General features: G+C 46.1%; 1 protein-coding gene across 6 annotated transcripts in view; it reads left to right on the top strand.

Annotated features, from left to right (window-relative positions):
* The window catches only part of RIPOR3 (RIPOR family member 3), a 562,255-nt gene that overhangs the window by 176,117 nt on the left and 370,152 nt on the right, over positions 1–15,986 (top strand). For all 6 annotated transcript variants that reach the window (XM_068264141.1, XM_068264138.1, XM_068264143.1 and 3 more), the window contains 3 exons: positions 4,384–4,447; positions 7,719–7,762; positions 9,902–10,027. In XM_068264141.1, coding sequence (XP_068120242.1) covers positions 4,384–4,447; positions 7,719–7,762; positions 9,902–10,027 — 234 coding nt within the window. The remainder of the gene's footprint in view (positions 1–4,383; positions 4,448–7,718; positions 7,763–9,901; positions 10,028–15,986) is intronic.

Raw genomic sequence — 15,986 nt, forward strand, 5'->3', positions numbered from 1 at the left:
GGTTTGGTTAGTGCTCTGTCTGTGCATATTACACTTCCTGTATGCGGCTTGCGTTACTAAGCAACGCCCGCTGCTTCTTCTTTGCAGGTTGCCGTAGATCTGAGGTGTGAATCTTGCGGGGAAATGCAGCATCGGGGGATTCAGACTTTCTGCAGGAGGGGACCAAAAGCCAGCAGAGGTGCCTGAGGAGGGAAAGCGGTGGCCGAGGGGTGTCTACGCCCACTACTGAAGCTCCGTGGGGGGGGATTCTGGTTGTCACCCCCCCTGCACGCTGAGACCCGGGGCAGGGCGCACCTAGAGCCACCCCTTTCAGATGCCACTGTGTATACAGATAAATATAAAGAGCCAAACACAGAGGCGTATCTAGGGAAACGGCACCTGTGGCTAAGACTGAAATCTGCCCTGGGGTAGAGAAGGAGGGGCCTCCATCCAAAAAATGTAACGCGTGTTCTCAGTTGAATTGGTTATGTCCAAGTTGCCGTGAAGCATGAACTGTAGGAATGAAGTATGGCAATTGGTCAACCTGTACATATTACTTTAATAACAGTTGGGCAGCTTGTTCCCACAAATAATGTACCCAGGGAGAAGAACACCCCTCAAATAAAAACCAGATTCTAGATGTAGAACGTCAGGGATGCTATGGAGCAGCGCCCCTAGTACGAGGGCCCATGGCACATGTCATACCTGCACCCCTGTAGATACTCCTCTGGCCAAACATGCTGGCATTTGTGACATGCAGGCATCTAGAGGGTGACATAGCTTTTACCACTCGTTCTAGGCACCACTGGGCAGAAAAAGTAAACGTTGTACTAGAATTGAGAAAGAGGAAGATCAGTGAATATTAAGACTGGGGGAGGGATTCAAGAGTAAAGCTACGTACACTCATTAACAATGTAGAATGTAGAGTCTCCTTTTATTCTCTGAGTCTGGAAATATTTCCATCAATTTCTTAAAGGTGTCTTGCCATATGACAATCTAATCCTTACCATAGGCATAGTATAATGTCCCTATTATTATCGAAGGCTAATCTAGGAGAAACCAGCCAACCTACCTGTGTGTTTTTGTGATCTAGCACTGAGAATTAGTATCATTATGACCCACCGTTCTCTGGACTGACTACAAATACTACTATATACCTCATTGTTCTCCTGAAGGTTTACTAAACCAAGCTATATTGAAAGTGGGAGGCTGATTTGGGAATCACACCAGGTTTGGCAGACAGCTTCTAAATGCTCGTTAAGTCTTACGCCGTAGAGGCCAACTAAAAGCTTTTACAGCAGGGATACTTAATCCACACTAGTATTGCAGGATTTATCCCCAATAAGCGCTGCAGGAGATGTGCCAACAGAAGGCTTTCAAGAATATAAGGTGGTTAAAGTGTATGGACAGTTCCAGAGTTTTATGTACACCTTCCCCTCCAACACCCTTACAAGTTAAACAGTCCACATTTGCAGTAATAATAGTACTTTTCTGCAGACTCTAGAAAACTAGTCATGTAGTCTATTTACATCTTTCCAAAACTCCTTTAAATTGCCATCCTGGCAGTGTTCTCAGCGACCTCCCTGAGCCTTGTGGACTGCTTGCTTACTCATCCTACTTGGAAACAAAAATGGGAAACCGAGAGCCCACAATATTGTAGTATGTTTAGATTCAGAAGTAAAATGAAAATAGTGAATAATTTATACTCACAAACATGGTTTTCCAAACAGGCAAGCACTGTATGGGCAGGTGGGGAGATTTGACCTGTCCCCACTCAGGTTAAGAAGTCGTCCTCTGTACATCGGAAGAAGGGGTCCACTAAGAGTGGACTAGACAGTAAGTTGGAACAGTAACTGTAAGTATAAAATAAAATACGTTAAAAGCCATTTATAAAAGGAGGTGGTGGTAGACGTACCTCCCCAGTCAGTAGACACAATCCTGTTGATTATTGTAGACAGAGGCACTTTGCTTTTATCCAGACCTATTGTAGTTGCTACAATAATTGCCTGATGAAGCAGGATTGAACCTGCGAAACGCATTGCACTGTGGATTACTCAAATAAAGCTAATTGTTGACAAAATAACAACAGGATTGTGTCTACTGATTGGGGAGGTAAATCCACCACTACCTCCCTTTTTAAACGTTTTTTTTAACATATCTTATACTTGTACTGGGCCTCTGTTCCAACTTACAGTTTATCTTACTTGGGCATTCCAGGGTTGGCGAGGGTAGCTATAGCTGACTTAACCCCTTTTTTTCTGTTCAGAGTGTTCAAATCAACCAAAGCATGTTATCCAGATAAATTGCCCTCTCCAGCTCCCTTTTACTCACCTAAATCAGCACTTGAGGGCCGAGATCCTCACACGTTTTTAGCACAGCTCAAATTAATTGATGGGCCTGAATCAGGAAATGTGTGGCTCATCAAGTAAAATACATTTCTCCATTTCTCTGTCCATTCTAAACACTGGCTTGGATATGGCCCTTGAGGACTGGAGTTGTAGAGCCCTGACCTAAATAATTGACGTTACAGCGGGGGGGGGGGGGGGGGACTTCTGGAAACCACCCAGCCTCCTGCTGTCTTGGGTGGGAGGGGACATGATGCTCAACTCACTCACACACTCTTTTTTGCAACTGATTGCATAGGAGGTGTGGAGCAAACTTCTCAGAGAGATTCAGTCTGTGCCTTCAACCTTTGAGTCTGGGAAACAGAATTTTGCAATCCCAAGCATCAGCGAAGCCTGAAAATGCTAAGTCGGGATATTTAGCTAAAGGAATCTCCACCAAAAATCTAACACTTGAGCATTCTGATTAGAGAGGTGGTACTTTTAGATTTGTCACCAGAAATTGACTGAATTTGTGAAAAATAGAAGTGTTGGGTAATCCTTGCAAAGCTAGTCTCCGCTTCAGACACAGGCACCCTCAGAGAGCAGAGCTCAGTCAGTATGGCAGCTGGAGGTCGCTGAGGAGGGGATAAGAATCTATGGAGTGGTATTTTCTTTATTCTGTAAAAACTACCTATACATAGTTAATTTCAAATTATTGTTTGCTAAATCCATATAAAAAAGTCAGGGCTTTAAACCAATCACCCACGCCCTCACCTCCCAACCTTTTCATTTTTCCAGTGTGTTGGGGGAGGGGACGTGAACGTGGGTGATCGCTAAAATACTTCAGTCGCTAGCATCAGTGGGGTCTCTGATTTCTCGAGCTACCCGGCATCAGGGGGAGGGGAGCAAGGCTGGCAGTGCTAGCTCTCACGTTGTAGCCCTGCCCCAGGCCCAGATTTACCTCAAAGGAGCGTATAGGCACAGATGTCCAGGCACACTAGACTTCACCCTCCATGAACCTACAAACACCCGTTGAATCGCATTGCAGGTGTGCCCAGCTGTCACTTCTCTCTTACTTCCCTTGCCCGTCATAGGTAGCTACAGGTGCCCTTTAGTATTAGGGAGCCAGAAGTACCCTCAATATTAAGTAGCTAGAAGTGCCCCCAAATATTAGGTAGCTAGAGGAACCTCAGTATTAAGTAGCTAGAGGTGGTTCTGACTGAAGGGGGATCTCGTCCGTGGAATGCAGAAAGCAGGCTGAGTAACCTCTCATTTACATAGTAAAGGAGGGAGGGAGGCGCTCAGGGGAGGGGGGCAAGCCACCTTTCCATCATCAGGCGCCTGTCGGCACTTGCCTACAGTGCCTTATGGTAAATCTGGCCCTGCCTGCCCCTCTTGCACACATGCCAGTGTAATTTTTTTATTCGACGCAGCGTGGTGCTGGAGGGGATCAAAGTGTCAGACTTTGGGCAACACTTTCGTCCACATAGGGGGCGCTCTGTTCGACCAAATCCAGCAGCAGCTCACCTAAAGCAAGCAAACATGCACCACGTAATATTTACATTACGTGCCGCAGAAGTGTGGCCAGCACTTTGATTTGAAGAGGCTGAGCAGCGCCACCTAGCAGCAGCCATTTTTCCTATGTCGGACTATGTTCAACATTGCCCTATACAGAAAATAGTCAATGCGGCACATAGTCTGACATAGGGTTGGAAAGGATTAACCATACAATCATCTCTGTACTTTTATTGACTGTTGGATCTGTGTATCAACAGAAGTGTATAACCTGAATTTCATAAAGGGACCCCATCACTGATCACTCGGGGTAGATCCATGTTGGACATTGTTGGCTGTGGCTGGATACATACAGCCCAGGGTTCAAATCATGACTAGGGTCAGTACCTATTCAGTAGGTAGGACTCCCTAACACTGCAGGGTGGCCTCTTGAGGGCATCCCCCAGTGGCTGCAGCTCTTGAGCACTTTGAGTCCAACAGGAGAAAAGCGCTATACAAATGTTCGGATTATTATTATTATTATAAACTGTTGCCTCTGGTGATGTATATCTTATTCTTCCTTTAGGACATGTGTATGATTGAAGGGGCACTGGAGCTACATCTTGGGGAGTTCCTCATTAAGATGAAAGGTAAGTGTGATGACGCATATGGAGGTGTTAATTGCACTTGCTTTTTTGGGGGGGGAGGGGGGTGGCTGCATGTGGGACACTCTCTAAGCTATTGAGGCCGTGTCATGTGACATTCTGAGGCAGTCAGTGAGATGCAATTTATTCCATTTAAAGCAAACTTGTGAATTAAAAGATGGAAAAAGTCCCATACCTCGGTAGAGGAAAGCCTCTGGATCACCCAGAGGTGTTCCCTGCCCCCCTCCACCAGACTGTTCCCGCATTAGGGCCCCACAAAGCTCACAACTGTGCTCTCATAAGTGAACGAAGGGTGGCCGTACTGCGCAGGAGCACTGAGCTCCGCTTGGCTCCGCAGAAAAACTCGAGTCTGTTCAGCTAAGTGATCCTGTGCAATGCGGCCGAATTCTGTTGACTTCGGGGGTCCCAGCATTGGAGCAGCGAGGGGGATGGGGGAAGCCTCTGGATTATCTAGAGGCTTCCCTCTACCAGGTAATTACCCAAACTGGTCACTTTATTTATTTCCTGCATGGCAACCTTTCACTCACTAATCAACTTTTGATCATTTTGCCTTTTCATAGAACCACCCATATTTTTGAGACCATAAGATGCCCCTGACCATAAGCTGCACCTAGGTTTACACGGCAGCAATCTGGAAAACAATGTATACTACACCTGCTGTGTCCATGGTGCAGGGGATGTCTGTGGAGCCGTCTGCAGTGGAAGATCATGGGCTGGGGATGTCTTGGTGGGGCGGAGATTTTGCTGAGCTGGGTACTGTGGTGGTGATTGGAGGTCTGGCAGAGCCGGGAGATCAGGGTCTGTGTGGAGCCGTGAGGGGGGGGGGGGCAGCAGCGCCGATGCGGGAGCCACGCTGGTCATGGGAGGCCGATCGACAAGCCGCTGCTGTAAGGGTGAGAAGACAGGGCTCGGACAACATGGCCGACAAACAGTGGCAGTGGACGGATGGGTGCGGTGGGAAAGGGAGCACAAACCTCCATAGTCCACATTTCAGCTTCTTCCAGGGTACATGGCTCCAAGTCCTCAGTCGCCAAGGTTACACATGACACGTATCCAACTGGCGGGTCAACCCACATGACTGTTGGGCTGATATCGTGCAGTTGGTCACCTGTGTACAAGTCGTTTGAAGAAGTCGTACTTGTTTTGAATGAGGCCATATCATGCAGTCCGTCGTTCAGCTTGCGTGTTCAGTATGCAAATGAGTTGGTCGTTTAGATGGTTTGGTCATGTGGAAGTACAGGTCGTGTCAACAGGTTGTCGTGCGGTTGGTCGTGCGCATGTGTATAAGCCTTAAAGTGGACCTGAACTCTTGCACAGGACAGCAGAAAAATACATAGAAATGCACCGTTTATGCATTTAGAGGGTTTAGGTTGTCTAATTCCCCCTCATCTGTGGCTAATCACAACTGTAATTTGAATCCTCAGCTGGTGGCCTCGGCAGAGCAGTTAATTTGTAAACTCAGAATGTTAACCCTACGTCTGTTTCCATGAAAGCAGGTAGTAGTCACACTGCAGATTTATTGCAGGATTTCTATCAGCTGTGATAAAGAAATGTGTTTTTTTTAATGTTATTATGATGTTGCTTATCTTTTAGAGCAGAAAGGAAGCTCTGGGTTAAGGTCTGCTTTAAAGGAAACCAGAGACGTAAAACAATAAAGATTTGATACTTACCTGGGGCTTCCTCCAGCCCCATAAGCGCATATGAGTCCCTCGCCATCCTCCCGCATTCTGCCGTTCAGCCGCAATCAGCTCCTGTAACTGGTTCAGTCATGTCAGTCGGGGTCTTCTGCGCATGCATGGACCTCCCGTGCATGCGCAGAAGACCCCGACTGATGCAACTGAACTAGTTACCGGGGCTGATTGCGGCTGAACGGCAGACTGCGGAAGGACGGTGAGGCACTTAGATGTGCTTATGGGGCTGGAGGAAGCCCCGGGTAAGTATCAAATCTTTATTGTTTTATGTCTCTGATGCACTTTAAAGTAGATATCATATCCAGCTATAGTGTCAAAAATACTAGTCAGAAATCTGGAAACTCATTCTCCAATAAATGAAACGTGTGCGGTAGCCTCCTCAGTGGGCTTTGTTTGCAAGTTCCTTGTAATGCTGGATACACACGGTGCGTTCGTGCACTCGATTTTCCCATCGATTCCCGTCGATTCCCGTCGATTCGTTTATTTCAAACATGTCCAATTTGGATTTCGATGGATCGTTAGGTCGATTCGCATGCAAAGTATGCCGAATCGACCTAACGATCCATCGAAATCCAAATCGGACATGTTGGAAATAAACGAATCGACGGGAATCGACGGGAAAATCGAGTGCGCGAACGCACCGTGTGTATCCAGCATTAAGTTTAAAAAAAGAAAAAGCAATGGGCTGGTGCTAACTAATTAAACAAAGCGGTGCATGTGCCGCAGAGGTTTACTCTGTGGGGGGCTAGGAAATAGAAGAGATGCTGGAGTCTAAAGACCCATCTACACCATACAATTTTTTGTCCGATTCGATTAATTGATTCGATTCAATCCTACATGTCCGATTGGGATTCGATTGAATTTGCCATTGCAAAACAATGGCAAATTGAATCAAATCAAATCCCGATTGGACATGTCGGATTGGATCGAATAGAATCAATGAATCGAACTGAACAAAAAATGGTATAGTGTAGGATGGGGCTTTAGCTCTCTTTCTGACAACCACTGGTGCAGCAAAGGGGAGACCACACACTTCACTACCTGCAGAAAATGTAAGCTGTAGGAAGAGTTATGCACTGATGCTGAACTAGTCAGCACTATCCTAAGGCTGTTTTTTTTAGGTGGGGGGGGGGGGCTTGTTTTGTTTTTTGTTTTTTTGTTTGTTTTTTTTGGGATGTATTCCTTTCTGATGAAATCAGTTTCTCTCTAACATAATTAAATGAATTATGCAACCGTCAGATTTATGAAGAACAATATTTCACAATCTGCTATTTTTTATTAAAAAACAAAAACACTTTTTGTATGTGAGCAATGAATGCTTCGCAGATGTCATTTTATCAAATCAAAATATGGAGGCTCAACTACGGGGGGTAAAATATTTCTCTATTTTTTGTTCACAGTGTTTTGTTAGTGAAAATAGAAAATTGCCAATCATATGTTATAGCTCATGACATACAATTCCAATGACTTCAGATTTCCAAGAAATCTCTATATGTGGGACCTGCAAGGGGCAGCCTTCTGGGATGTGATAAAAATGAACATTTTATCCTTTTTCTCTCACGCAGGTCTGGTGGGTTACGCCCGGCTTTGCCCCGGAGACCACTACGAGGTACTGTATGTTTTTCCCTGTCCATACTCATGCTATAGTTCATAAACCACGGAATACTGACCTAACCCTCCCAGAATCCTCCGCTGCATTTCCAGGAACCACAATGCAGGCAAGCACTACTCTGAGCCCCAGAGATTGCCGAGAGTCCTGGCCAGCATTACAGCTGTGCAGCATACCAGCAGATGAATGGTTATGTATTCAGCTAATAAGGATTTATGTCCTGATGTGATAGATTGTATTAGGTATTACGTGTAGCTCTGGGGGTCAGGATATTGTCTGTCAATTCCCTTCACTACTAAAATGGGGTTTTACTACCAGCCACAGCAAACACTTTCCCTGCCAAGTCTGGCACATGGCTCCGGCTAACTGAGTTTTTGGAATTGGGGATAAAAGCGCTGAAGGATTGAGACAAAGACAGATTGGTTGTTGCTCTCAGAAGAATCTAGGTTAACTCCTTCATGACTTCATTTTTTATTTCATTCTTTGGCAAACAAAACATTTTGAAAATGAATATTTTAATTTCATTTATGCTTATTGAGGGAAAACTTTAAAAAAAAAATGTTTTCTTGTGTTTTTTTTCTGCAGAATATTGTCATAGCATCATGTATAGCCTAGATACCTTTTTAAAGGAAACCAGAGGTAAATAAAAGAAAAAGTTTGATACATCCCTGGGGCTTCCTCTAGCCCCATAAGCTCGGATCGCTCCCACGCCGCCGGCCTCCGCTGTCTGCAGCTCCCAGATCGGGTCCCGTCAATTCTGTCAGTCGGGGCCAGTCTGTGCAAGAGAAGTGTGGTGTTTGCATATCTCTCCAGCAGCCACCGTAGAGATGCGTAGAGGATGCACTTCTCCTGCGTAGACTAACCCCGACTGGCTGAAGTGACGAGACCCAACACGGGAGCTGCAGACAGCGGAGGACGGTGGCGTGGGAGCGATCCGAGCTTATGGGGCTGGAGGAAGCCCCAGGTATGTATCAAACTTTTATTCAGCTCTGGTACACTTTATACTATTCTCCTGATTCTGCCAAATAAATTAATAAATCCTTATGGGGTCTCTGCCTGAAAAGATCTCCTGCATTCGCCCTTTTCTCACATAGGACACTACTAAACTTCTGGCGCATGCACTGATTATTTCACAACTAGACTATTGCAACTCTCTGCTCTGCATCCTCCCCGCTAAACCGGATACAGTCCATCATCAACTCTGTTTTGCACGACTCATCCACCTCTCTTCCCGCTTTTCCAGCCCAATCCCCCTTTGTCACCTCCTTCACTGCCAATCACACCTCATCCACCTCTCCTTCCACTTCTCCAGCCCAATCCCCCTCTGTCAGTCTTTTCACTGGCTGCCAGTCGCACCTTGTCCACCTCTCACAGAGGGGAACACTGGAGGTACACAGGGGACAGAGATGGCACAGTGTTTTGACTTAAGAACAGATTTAGTTTAAAAGCGAACCTACATTCCCCATCTCATTCATTAACCGGGGACTACCTGTACTTTATAAATTGGCAATAGTTCTATACTCTTGGGGGGAGGGAGTGGGTCACAGGCTAAAATGTAGGTTTCAGTCAATCAAATGAGACTGATAGGCCTGGAACCCACTGAAAACCGCAAACGCAAAACGCAACCGCTAGCGTTTTGTCTGAGCGGTTTGCAAGCGGATTTATGCGCGTTTTTGGTCGTGTTTTGCAACATTGTATTTTTTCCCCCAGCGGGTGCCTAGCGTTTTGCGTTTTGCGTTTTTATCCTGATTGGTCCTGTGAATTATTTTTCATTTTGTTACAGTGTGCTGAACCGCAAAACGCTAGCAAAACCGCTCAGTTTAGGTTTTGCTGAGCGTTTCCGCTAGCGGTTCAATACTTTACATTGAAGCGCTAACGCTCCCAAAATGCTGCATGTCCTGCGTTTGCGTTTCTGAGAAACGCAAACGCTCCTGTGGAAGTTGCCCCATCCATTAACATTAGCCCAGCGTTTTGGCAAACTGCTAGCATATCGCAGTGCTGCCAAAACGCTGCCAAAAGCGCTCCTGTGGGTTCCAGCCCACAGTGTGGATTTTGGTTGGTCCAAACTCTGATACCACGACTGTTCAGTAGAGTGTGTAGGAATTCTCCCCTTGGCTGATGCACACGTTCTATTTACAGGTGTTGATACGACTTGGTCGCCAGAGGTGGAGACTAAAAGGCAAGATTGAAACGGACGACAGTCAGATGTGGGACGAAGAGGAGAGGGTGTTTATACCCAATCTGTGCGAGAGCTTTGAGATCAAGGTACGGAGGCTGTGTGGTGACACTACAAAGCCCAGCATGTGACTCCTTCATACACTTGGCTCCTTCCTGCAGAATATGGACATTGTAATGCTTAGCCTCTGTGAATACTTAATTTGCACAATGCCCTTTTCTCTCATAATGTTTTACACATTAAGATGTCTCTGTGTTTCCTCAGTCTATTCCTGTCACTAAATCTTTGGCAGATGAGGCTGAGACAGGACAGAATATAAGGTTGGGACTGCAGACAGACCAGCTGTTGTCTGTGCACAGAGGCTTTCTAGTACACATGGGACCTGAATGAAATGGATGAGGGAAAAGTGTTATGGGAAATTGCAGAAATACCATATATAAGCCAACCTTCCCTTACCAGGAAAATGGGTCAAAAGTTTGGCAGGTGTGGGGGGGGTGTTAGCGGTGGCTTAACCTTGGGTCAGGTGTCAGGGTCAGCTTGGGTCTAGTGTCAGTGATTGTGTGTGTGATGTCAGGGTGAAATTTGGAAACACGTCTGTATGTTATAGCTACCTGTCTACGTGCTGTCAGTAGTCGGTGCACCTTCTGACTAGTGACCAGAGCTCAGGACTCACTGTCATGTGACCACCGCTATGGTCATAATGCCCTCAGGATTCGCCAGGAGATTCAGTGACAATGCTAATGCTTATGCCAGCACACAGGCAGACAAAGAATAATGTTAACATTTGAAAAGCACTTTTCTCTTGTTGGACGGTTTTACACTTGTTTTTTGCGTAGCGGTGCGATGCTCACGCATATGACCCTGTGGTGCAGACAGACTGCCCCCTGTTTGGCAGGAAGTACATCAATGGGATTCCCATTGGTCCGCTCATGCGCACTGCGATGCACCTCGCTTTGTTGTTTACACTATGACCCTCGCCCATAGACTTCCATTACCCTAAGTAAAGTGCATTAACCACTTCAGGACCACAGTCTTTTCGCCCCTTAAGGACCAGAGCCTTTTTCTCCATTCAGACCACTGCAGCTTTCACGGTTTATTGCTCGGTCATACAACCTACCACCTAAATGAATTTTACCTCCTTTTCTTGTCACTAATACAGCTTTCTTTTGCTGCTATTTGATTGCTGCTGCGAGTTTTAGTTTTTATTATATTCATCAAAAAAGACATGAATTTTGGCAAAAAAATGACTTTTTTAACTTGCTGTGCTGACATTTTTCAAATAAAGTAAAATTTCCTATACATTTGAGCGCGAAAGTTATTCTGCTACATGTCTTTGATAAAAAAAAAACCATTCAGTGTATATTTATTGGATTGGGTAAAAGTTATAGCGTTTACAAACTATGGTGCCAAAAGTGAATTTTCCCATTTTCAAGCATCTCTGACTTTTCTGCGCACCTGTCAGGTTTCATGAGGGGCTAAAATTCCAGGATAGTACAAATACCCCCCAAATGACCCCATTTTGGAAAGAAGACATCCCAAAGTATTCAGTGAGAGGCATGGTGAGTTCATAGAAGATTTTATTTTTTGTCACAAGTTAGCGGAAAATGACACTTTCTGACAAAAAAAAGAAAAAAAAAAAGTTTCCATTTCTTCTAACGTGCGACAAAAAAAAATGAAATCTGCCACAGACTCACTATGCTCCTCTCTGAATACCTTGAAGTGTCTACTTTCCAAAATGGGGTCATTTGTGGGGTGTGTTCACTGTCCTGGCATTTTGGGGGGTGCCTAATTGTAAGCACCCCTGTAAAGCCTAAAGATGCTCATTGGACTTTTGGCCCCTTAGCGCAGTTAGGCTGCAAAAAAGTGCCACACATGTGGTATTGCCGTACTCAGGAGAAGTAGTATAATGTGTTTTGGGGTGTAATTTTACACATACCCATGCTGGGTGGGAGAAATATCTCCGTAAATGACAATTGTTTAATTTTTTTTACACACAATTGTCTATTTATAGAGATATTTCTCCCACTCAGCATGGGTATGTGTAAAAATACACCCCAAAACACATTATACTACTTCTCCTGAGTACGGCGATACCACATGTGTGGCACTTTTTTGCACCCTAACTGCGCTAAGGGGCCCAAAGTTCAATGAGTACCTTTAGGATTTCACAGGTCATTTTGAGAAATTTCGTTTCAAGACTACTCCTCACGGTTTAGGGCCCCTAAAATGCCAGGACAGTATAGGAACCCCACAAATTACCCCATTTTAGAAAGAAGACACCCCAAGGTATTCCGTTAGGAGGATGGTGAGTTCATAGAAGATTTTTTTTTTTGTCACAAGTTAGCGGAAATTGATTTTAATTGTTTTTTTTCACAAAGTGTCATTTTCCGCTAACTTGTGACAAAAAATAAAATCTTCTATGAACTCACCATACTCCTAACGGAATACCTTGGGGTGTCTTCTTTCTAAAATGGGGTCATTTGTGGGGTTCCTATACTGCCCTGGCATTTTAGGGGCCCTAAACCGTGAGGAGTAGTCTTGAAACCAAATGTCGCAAAATGACCTGTGAAATCCTAAAGGTACTCATTGGACTTTGGGCCTCTTAGCGCACTTAGGGTGCAAAAAAGTGCCACACATGTGGTACCGCCGTACTCAGGAGAAGTAGTATAATGTGTTTTGGGGTGTATTTTTACACATACCCATGCTGGGTGGGAGAAATATCTCTGTAAATGACAATTGTTTGATTTTTTTTACACACAATTGTCCATTTACAGAGAGATTTCTCCCACCCAGCATGGGTATGTGTAAAAATACACCCCAAAACACAATATACTACTTCTTCTGAGTACGGCGATACCACATGTGTGACACTTTTTTGCAACCTAGGTGCGCTAAGGGGCCTAACGTCCTATTCACAGGTCATTTTGAGGCATTTGGATTCTAGACTACTGCTCACGGTTTAGGGCCCCTAAAATGCCAGGGCAGTATAGGAACCCCACAAGTGACCCCATTTTAGAAAGAAGACACCCCAAGGTATTCTGTTAGGAGTATGGTGAGTTCATAGAAGATTTTTTTTTTTGTCACAAGTTAGCGGAAAATGACACTTTGTGAAAAAAAAAACAATACATATCAATTTCCGCTAACTTGTGACAAAAAATAAAATCTTCTATGAACTCATCATACACCTAACAGAATACCTTGGGTGTCTTCTTTCTAAAATGGGGTCACTTGTGGGGTTCCTATACTGCCCTGGCATTTTAGGGGCCCTAAACCGTGAGGAGTAGTCTTGAACCCAAATGTCTCAAAATGACCTGTGAAACCCTAAAGGTACTCATTGGACTTTGGGCCCCTTAGCACAGTTAGGCTGCAAAAAAGTGTCACACATGTGGTATCGCCGTACTCAGAAGAAGTAGTATAATGTGTTTTGTGGTGTATTTTTACATATAACCATGCTGGGTGGGAGAAATATCTCTGTAAATGACACATTTTTGATTTTTTTTACACACAATTGTCCATTTACAGAGAGATTTCTCCCACCCAGCATGGGTATGTGTAAAAATACACCACAAAACACATTATACTACTTCTCCTGAGTATGGCGATACCACATGTGTGACACTTTTTTGCAGCCTAGGTGCGCTAAGGGGCCCAACGTCCTATTCACAGGTCATTTTGAGGCATTTGTTTTCTAGACTACTCCTCACGGTTTAGGGCCCCTAAAATGCCAGGGCAGTATAGGAACCCCACAAGTGACCCCATTTTAGAAAGAAGACACCCCAAGGTATTCCATTAGGGGTATGGTGAGTTCATAGAAGATTTTATTTTTTGTCACAAGTTAGTGAAAAATGACACTTTGTGAAAAAAACAATAAAAATCCAATTTCCGCTAACTTTTGACAAAAAAATAAAATCTTCTATGAACTCATCATACACCTAACAGAATACCTTGGGGTGTCTTCTTTCTAAAATGGGGTCACTTGTGGGGTTCCTATACTGCCCTGGCATTTTACGGGCCCAAAACTGTGAGTAGTCTGGAAACCAAATTTCTCAAAATGACTGTTCAGGGGTATAAGCATCTGCAAATTTTGATGACAGGTGGTCTATGAGGGGGCAAATTTTGTGGAACCGGTCATAAGCAGGGTGGCCTCTTAGATGACAGGATGTTTTGGGCCTGATCTGATGGATAGGAGTGCTAGGGGGGTGACAGGAGGTGATTGATGGGTGTCTCAGGGGGCGGTTAGAGGGGAAAATAGATGCAATCAATGCACTGGGGAGGTGATCGGAAGGGGGTCTGAGGGGGATCTGAGGGTTTGGCCGAGTGATCAGGAGCCCACACAGGGCAAATTAGGGCCTGATCTGATGGGTAGGTGTGCTAGGGGGTGACAGGAGGTGATTGATGGGTGTCTCAAGGTGTGATTAGAGGGGGGAAATAGATGCAAGCAATGCACTAGCGAGGTGATCAGGGCTGGGGTCTGAGGACGTTCTGAGGTGTGGGCGGGTGATTGGGTGCCCGCAAGGGGCAGATTAGGGTCTAATCTGATGGGTAACAGTGACAGGTGGTGATAGGGGGTGATTGATGGGTAATTAGTGGGTGTTTAGAGGAGAGAATAGATGTAAACAATGGATTTGGGAGGTGATCTGATGTCGGATCTGCGGGCGATCTATTGGTGTGGGTGGGTGATCAGATTGCCCGCAAGGGGCAGGTTAGGGGCTGATTGATGGGTGGCAGTGACAGGGGGTGATTGATGGGTGGCAGTGACAGGGGGTGATTGATAGGTGATTGACAGGTGATCAGTGGGTTGTTACAGGGAATAACAGATGTAAATATTGCACTGGCGAATTGATAAGGGGGGGTCTGAGGGCAATCTGAGCGTGTGGGCGGGTGATTGGGTGCCCGCAAGGGGTAGATTAGGGTCTAATCTGATGGGTAACAGTGACAGGTGGTGATAGGGGGTGATTGATGGGTGATTGATGGGTAATTAGTGGGTGTTTAGAGGAGAGAATAGATGTAAACAATGGATTTGGGAGGTGATCTGATGTCGGATCTGCGGGCGATCTATTGGTGTGGGGGGGTGATCAGATTGCCCGCAAGGGGCAGGTTAGGGGCTGATTGATGGGTGGCAGTGACAGGGGGTGATTGACAGGTGATTGACAGGTGATTGACAGGTGATCAGGGGGGATAGATGCATATAGTACACGGGGGGGGGGAAGTCGGGGGGGGGGGGGGGTCTGGGGAGAATCTGAGGGGTGGGGGGTGATCAGGAGGGGGCAGTGGGCAGGGGGGGGGATAAAAAAAAAATAGCGTTGACAGATAGTGACAGGGAGTGATTGATGGGTGATTAGGGGGGTGACTGGGTGCAAACAGTGGTCTGGGGGGGTGGGCAGGGGGGGGTCTGAGGGGTGCTGTGGGCGATCAGGGGGCAGGGGGGGGGGAAATCAGTGTGCTTGGGTGCAGACTAGGGTGGTTGCAGCCTGCCCTGGTGGTCCCTCGGACACTGGGACCACCAGGGCAGGAGGCAGCCAGTATAATAGGCTTTGTATACATTACAAAGCCTATTATACATTGTTTCAGCGGCGATCCGGGTGCTAGTAACCCGCCGGCGCTTCCGAACGGCCGGCGGGTTACTACGAGCGGTGGGCGGAGCCAGTCCCCGGCGGCTGATCGCGTCACGAATGACGCGATCGCCGCATAGCCACTCCCGCAGCCGCCCCCGCCGATGGGCGTATTGCGGTCGTTTGGGCCCGGACTTTGCCGCCGCCCATCGGCTGGGGGCGGTCGTTAAGTGGTTAAGCGCGGTGTTTGTGGTTATGTGCTGCTGCCTTGCGCTGGCTCTGATACTTCCAGCGCACCGCAAGGGACCGCAATAAGTGTGAAAGTCTCCATTGCTTTTGCAGCCCCTTGTGGTAAACTAGCATCAATAAGAAAATGAAAGGACTAAACAAAAATGAAAAGAAATGTATATAGTAAAGGCTCAAGCGGGGGGGGGGGGGGGGGGGACAAATGCTCCACAGATCCAAGACCCCATGAGAGCACATCCCCACCCACTCC

The sequence above is a fragment of the Hyperolius riggenbachi genome, chromosome 12, assembly GCF_040937935.1.
Source record: "Hyperolius riggenbachi isolate aHypRig1 chromosome 12, aHypRig1.pri, whole genome shotgun sequence".
NCBI classification, from domain to species: Eukaryota; Metazoa; Chordata; class Amphibia; order Anura; family Hyperoliidae; genus Hyperolius; species Hyperolius riggenbachi.